Source organism: Elaeis guineensis, chromosome 3 (assembly GCF_000442705.2).
Source record: "Elaeis guineensis isolate ETL-2024a chromosome 3, EG11, whole genome shotgun sequence".
NCBI lineage: Eukaryota > Viridiplantae > Streptophyta > Magnoliopsida > Arecales > Arecaceae > Elaeis > Elaeis guineensis.
Window position 1 is genome coordinate 114825920 of NC_025995.2, and position 6926 is coordinate 114832845.

Sequence of the window (6926 nt, forward strand, 5' to 3'; positions counted from 1 at the left end):
GATAATAGATTTTAAAATAAAATAGAAATGAGTTATATTCATTCTTGTTATTTAATTGGAGGAAATTTCTTTTCTATTTTAATTTGTAGAATTGCCTATTTCCAAAGCCAATTTTTTTTTTTTTTTAGTACCTAAATCTCATTTTGATTTTAATTTCGACTAAACATATCAGCATATAAGATTATACCACTTTCTATTTCAATCTATTTCGATGTTGATTTTGATTTGGGCTATGATCGCGAACCAAACGCGCACTTGGTATTGATCGAGCGCGTAGTCAAACGCATGGGCGCTTTCAAACTATTCCATATCAAAGGCACGCAAGTAAGGTGTCCATACTTTGGAAAAACGAACCACCGCCAGAGCGCTAATAAAGCGATGGTGGTTCAAGCGACTCGCCGAGTTGATGAAACCAAAGCAAGGGGAGCGGCAGGGGGACCTCCTACCCCTCTCATCATCGTTCCAACGTTCTCCACAGTCCCCGATCATAACACGACCCCTCCCCTCTCTTCTTTCCCTTTGCCTTCCTTTGTTGCTTTCTTTTCGTACGAATCACTCTTTCACAGAAAGGGGAGGAGAGTTTTCGTAACAGAAGTGGAGAAATTTCGCTCCTATTTTGCTTTACATGAGAAGCGGACTTTGCGGAAACAGCAGCGCCTAATGGGCTCTCGGGTCTGCTGCTGCTTGTCGTGAAGACGATTCCTTCTTGGTTCTCTCGTTTGGCGTGGGAAAGGACGGAGCTTGTTAGTGTGGGGTGATTGGGGCAAGTAAAGGGAGGTCTTTGCTGCTGCTGCTGCTGCTGCTGCTGCTGCGGCTTCTTGTCCTTTGTCAGGGTGTCGAAGTGTTTAAAGGTGCTTCTTTGTGGAGCCCTGGAGGTCTTGTAGGCTTCTATTTTTCCCCCTCTCTCCATGAAAGATATGGCGGAAGGAGGAGGAGCCAAGGTTCGAGTGGTTCGGTGCCCCAAGTGCGACAAGCTTCTCCCCGAGCTTCCTAATTTCTCTGTCTACCGATGTGGTGGTTGCGATGCTACTCTTCAAGGTATATCACGAGCTTTCCCCCGTCTCTTCTTCTCCCATTTGGTCGTTTTGGGTAAATTTTCCGTGCTTTAACCGAAAATTGGTGTTTTTGTCAAGAAAAGTTGATTTTGTTAGAACGGAATCGCATTTTTGATTAAAAATGATATTGATCAGGAAAAAATTTGATCTTTGTCAGAAAGATTGAGTCTTTATCTTGTAAACGTTAGTTTATCAATTTAGACAGAATCGAGTAATTTCTTCTTTTTTTTTTTAATAAAATTGTGAAGCAAACAAACAAACTCGGGTATCAGAAGCTTTTTCGGACAAATTTGATGAAGAAACGTTCAGCTATATGGAGGTCTCGGAAAGTGCTGACGAGAAGAAGGGGGCGGTTTTCGACACACGCTTGGGGACCGACTGTAAGGACGATAGAGCTGATTTCAGGAGGGAGGAGATATTAGTTCGCGACAAAGGGGCAGTTTCTCACAGTCATTCTGCCTCTGGAAGCGAACATGGTGTTGTTCTGAAGGAATGCAACACCTCGAGAATGGATGATCATCCCAAAGGGAGCAGAACAGAGGGCAGAGATGATAAATATCGGCGCGAATCTAAAGCACGAGTTAGCGATTTCGCTCCCATTGGGAATGAATTGATTAAATCAGGCATGGAAGGCGAAGGAGTAACCAAATCACCAGCTGAAGACAACAATGGGCATCACAGAACTCAGCAAGCACAAGTCCAGAAGGGTGAGGACAGGGACAGAGCACCCAGGGCTCCAATGGATGGTCTTTATCCTGATGAAGGTCCATCCAACTACTATAGGAATCCAAGGTGTAGGCATGGTGATGGTGAGCGTGATGGCAGGCAGAATAAAGCTTCCTACCACGATCAAGGCCGAGAGGAGCTTCTGAGATTGCTTGATGAATTGAAAGATCAGGTGCAAAGAACCTGTGAGGTCACAGACAAACAAAGTGCAACTGTTCCTCCCATAAACCGAATGGCAACTTCAACTTCTTATGGCCATCAGGGTGCTTGGTTTCATGAAAGCTCTCCACCATTGAACAGGAATGCTTCGCAGCGTTCTTCATATCTGAGCACACAGAATATGGACAGGCCAAATTTTCATTCTACTATGCCAGCACAGAACGATGTTCCTGTATATGAACAGCCAGTAACACATGGAAGAGCTCCCTTTCACCCACCTGTTCACTACCCTCAAAGGAAATTTGACACTTATCCTTATGGACAGTTTGATCCCGATCCTGTCATCCCTTGTCATCATGATGATTTTTACCATCGACCTGCATGCTCATGTCCACATTGCTACCACAGACAATTCTCACTGCCTCTTCAATGCCCAGCTGCCATCATTGGTCATCAGGAGGTTCCATATCATGTGAACAATCAAGGGTTCTACCCCATGGATGGTCCCTCGATTTTTGGTGGAAGATATAATTCAAGAGTTGCAAATGCTCCTTTGCATTCATGTGAGTCACAAACCCTCCCAAGAACTGTTTTCAGTAAGAAGATTGGACGTTCTTGTCATCCCATAGCTGGTGCTGCCCCCTTTGCTGTATGTTATAATTGTTTTGAACTGCTGCAGCTACCTAAAAAATCTTTGCTGGTGGAGAAGAGTCAGTTTAAGCTGCGGTGTGGGTCCTGCTCTAAGGTAGTCTCAGTTAAGCTTGATGGAAGTAGACTCGTTGCTTCTTTCCCTGCATCAAACTCACATGCATCATCACTAAACAATAATGCTAGCCCAAGCAATGGTGTCCATTCGTCAGACGAGAAGATCCTTCTGCCTTACAGTTTTGATGTTTCTGATCATGGTTTCGTCGAAAAAGAAAATGGTTTGAATTTTAGTGATCCAGGGAAAATGCAAGGGATGTCCTCATCCTCCAGTATGTCTGGGCATGTTGAGAGCCCAGAAAGTGTGATATCTCATAAGGATGTTCCCAGCTCTGCAGAGATTCCCCTAGAAGCTGCAGCGACTTCACATGCCCCAAGTTTACCACTTCGTGAGCATTTTGGATACTCATTGTCTGATCAACTAGTTGATGGGCCTGGAAAGGGAGCCAGGAGTCAACGTTCCAATCAAGAGAGGAGCATATCCTTAGATGGAAATTTTAAGCAAAAGTCAGTAAAAGATGCACCTGTGGCAACTGAGGTGGATTTGTCTTCTGATGAGTATCCAACTGCTGGTTTGTCTCAAGATTCTTGGGATATGATAAGCAAAGAGGAAGTTCAACATAAAGTTGTTAAGGGTGGTGACTCATTCCTTGCTGGTTTTATAAAAAAGAGCTTTAGAGATTTCTCTCGATTCAACCAATCCTTGGGGCATGGTAGAGCTAAAGTTTCAATTAATGGTCATCCTATTCCAGATCGATTAGTTAAGAAGGCTGAAAAGCTAGCTGGACCAGTCTATCCTGGTGACTATTGGTAAGACGTTTGTCGACATCCATGACTTGCATTATCTTATAAATGTTTAATGATTCATGCACCTGAATTTAGTTGCCTAATTGAAGTCGCACTAAGTTGTGATTGGTAAGATGGCTAGGATACAGATAAAAACATGTTATATCGATTATGTTTTGTAATATTTGGGTACTTTAGCATAATGTGAGGTGACAAACATCAATAAGTTTAAAAGCAGGCTGTCAAGAAAACAAGTCACAACTCCAATGTTGATATATGAGATTTGGAAAATAGCATCCTTAGATTGTTAGCGTAATGTGAGGTGACAAACATCAATAAGTTTAAAAGCAGGCTGTCAAGAAAACAAGTCACAACTACAATGTTGATATATGAGATTTGGAAAATAGCATCCTTAGATTGCAACCAATAAGATCCATATTTGTGCTGTGAACTCATACTCTGAAAATGGAAAATAAAGATGAAATCACAGATATTCTGGGTTTGTGATCAAAATATGTCTAAAACAGTCAGCTATAAGGTTGAGCTGGAAAATACCTGTTTCAAGCCATATATAGTTCGGTAATTTAGAAACATAGAACATTTTGGAAAAAAAGTTGAATATCACATGAAATTGGGACTGTGTGCTTTGTAATTGGTCATGTAATTGCTCCTCAGATTGATGCAGCAATGTTTTATGGCATGCATGATGCATCAGAAGTTGTTGGCTGGTATTAAATCTTTATATTATGGTTCCTTGACATAAGCACCTGCTTTGAGTCATTATAATCTGTTAAAATATTTTATTCATGCTTTTCCTGCCTTCTTATTCAGGTATGACTATCGTGCTGGATTCTGGGGTGTAATGGGGAACAAATGTCTTGGCATAATTCCTGTAAGAGAACTCAACATGCATACATGCATGCACGCATATTAATAATTCTCTAAGCATTCCATTACAAGCCTTTTTGATGAAAAATTCTGTTCTGCAGCCATTTATTGAAGAGTTCAATTACCCCATCTCCAAAAATTGTGCCAGTGGCAATACCGGTGTTCTTGTTAATGGGAGAGAACTTCATCAGAAAGATTTGGATTTGCTTGCTGGTCGGGGACTCCCAACTACTGCAGGTCAATCTTATATAATTGAGATTTCTGGAAAAGTTTGGGATGAATCTTCTGGTGAAGAGCTAGATAGTCTTGGCAAGCTTGCACCAACGTGAGTCTCTGCACCTCTTCTTGACTTAATTAAGTTATTGACAGTGTTCTTTAGTTTATTGCGCGATAATTATATTGGAAGCATAGTTAACAGTAGTTAGTAATTCATTTCTTCTTGTGTCTTGCCAACCTTTACATATTTGGACTTAGTTCCTGCTTGTCTAATAAAATGATCAACTCTACAAAAAGACTACTTTTATTGTGGGCTGGTTGCTAACTAGAACATCATAGAAGATGTTCTGAGGTAGTATTAATGTGAACTTTTGCTCAGGCAATTAGGATGGGCCCGGAATACCTTATATGCATGTCATTTGCTCAAAAATGAAGATATTATAGTGGGTTTCTCATATAGAGTGACCAGTAGGCTGCTAAATTTTTTCCTATATATGACTTAAAAATTTAGAAACTGTTTAACTCTGGCAGCCACATGGTTGCTTGGGTGGTCTGACTAGGCCCATTGGTAAGATGTATCATGTGTGCAAGGAATGCGTTGTCACTAACAAGGCAAGGTAGTCACCCAAATGTATTAAATGATATCATCATCATCATCAAAGTCTTCTTTTCCCATAAAAGCTTGGGGTACACAATCGAGCCAACCATGAAACCCATAAAGTTGGTTGGTGGATGGCAGGATCTACCTTGATGTATGCAGTTTAAGCTCATGCAACCAGGGGCAACCTCCAAAATTCCCCAAGCTTGGAAAATGTTTAGATGAAAGAGAGGGGTGGTAGATTTTGGTATAGGGGGCTGTATTCATTTTGGATGCACATTGAAGTCAAAAAGCCGAAGAAAATGCAGTCATATATTAAGTTATACCTGTGAATTAACAATTCACAGAATTAATGGGTGATGACTGGTATTAAGTTATCAAATATGACCTTATACATTTTAGTGTCATCTCAAAAGTTTATCTGTAACTTACGTGACGTTTATATTCTCTTCTTGGTGTGTGTGTGCTGCACGACAAGGCTCTGCTGGCTGCCTTTTTTTGTGTGATGGGGGAAAGAGAATATTTCACCTGCCATAGACTGTTAACAGCCTCGAAGCAGCCACCAGCTTGCATGTTCCATTGAGCCCTTCTCTTTTTCCCAGCTCAGGTTGCAGTTCTGCTTTATTGCAGGCCTTGTCTTGGTGGAATAAGACTTAAATTACTGCTGTTTTATATCTATATATGTTATCAATTAAATATTATGGTAACATATCAAAATTAGGTATTCACTACTAATGAACTAACAGAGGTGTTGCCTTATTGTACTTCAAGTTCATTGGAGAGATTTTTTTTTTTTTTTTTTATCACAAATCACATGTGTTTACCTGCATTTTGTACTGCATGGAGATCTATGCATGTGTTTTAATCGCGTACATGTTGAACAGGGTTGAGAAAGTGAAACATGGGTTTGGCATGCGGGTTCCAAGAGTCTATCTGGAGATACAGTCTTGATGGTGACAGCCATTATATAATCCACAAGCGTATTAATCCTTGCAGAGGCATGTGACAACTTCTTGAGTTTGTGTTGTCCTGGAGATTGATTAAGATGATTCCGATGATATATCTTAATATTAAGCCACCAGAAGTCTTTCTGTATACCATTATTTCTAGATCTGGCATTTTCTGATTCTCAGCACTTGCTTGATCTATTGAATCCTTTGCCATTTTGCTTTTTTGTTTTTTTTTTGATTTTTTGGCTAAATTTGTTTGTGCTTTCTTTATGAAACATCGAGGTCAATGTAGTTTGGTTTTGACAGTGTTCATAAGTGTGCGTGTGGTATCTATGTTTATCATTAATTTGGGTTCTAGACATGTTTTCTGAATTCTCTGTTTTTTTTTTTTTGGGGGACACATTTCTGAATTCTCTGTTGATGAGATCCAAACTGAGCTTTCTGATGCAAAATAGAATTTAGTTGCCTGGAGATGTATTGTGACCATCACTATAATGTTACTTAAAGCTTGATCTTGTTTTCTTTTTCTCAATCTGTAAACAGGTTTTCCTTTTAACCATAACTTTGTTTTTCCTTTTTGGTACATCTAACCATAACAACTTTTAGGATTTTTTTTTTTTTTTTTTTTTCAAACAAAAAAAATCTGATCTTCCAGCATTAGGAGTCCAAGTCTGACTCCCAAGCATGCAACCAAGTCAAATCAGTACCAAGATCTCTCTATAAAACATTTTTGAAGGCTTTGCTTTCAAGCCCTTTTGTCTCTATAACACACTACAACTTTGTCTCCCGTCGTATGTCTGGATAAATCTTGATACATATATAAAGCTCTATGCTATATCATTT

General features: G+C 40.0%; 1 protein-coding gene across 1 annotated transcript; it reads left to right on the plus strand.

The window, feature by feature from the left end:
- Window positions 1-376: 376 nt before the first annotated feature.
- Window positions 377-6440, plus strand: LOC105040731 (uncharacterized). The gene is made up of 5 exons (XM_010917389.4): window positions 377-1038; window positions 1304-3455; window positions 4263-4323; window positions 4421-4644; window positions 6018-6440. The coding sequence occupies exons 1-5, from the start codon at window positions 909-911 to the stop codon at window positions 6082-6084; spliced, it is 2634 nt and encodes an 877-aa protein (XP_010915691.1). The 5' UTR covers window positions 377-908; the 3' UTR covers window positions 6085-6440.
- The last annotated feature ends 486 nt before the right edge of the window (window positions 6441-6926 follow it).

Excerpts from the sequence above, each read along its gene's own strand:
- LOC105040731 (XM_010917389.4), top strand. The coding sequence starts at position 909 with ATGAAAGATATGGCGGAAGGAGGAGGAGCCAAGGTTCGAGTGGTTCGG. Across the intron at positions 1,039-1,303 it reads TTGCGATGCTACTCTTCAAG|CAAACAAACAAACTCGGGTA; the intron begins GTATATCACGAG and ends AAAATTGTGAAG. Across the intron at positions 3,456-4,262 it reads GTCTATCCTGGTGACTATTG|GTATGACTATCGTGCTGGAT; the intron begins GTAAGACGTTTG and ends CTTCTTATTCAG.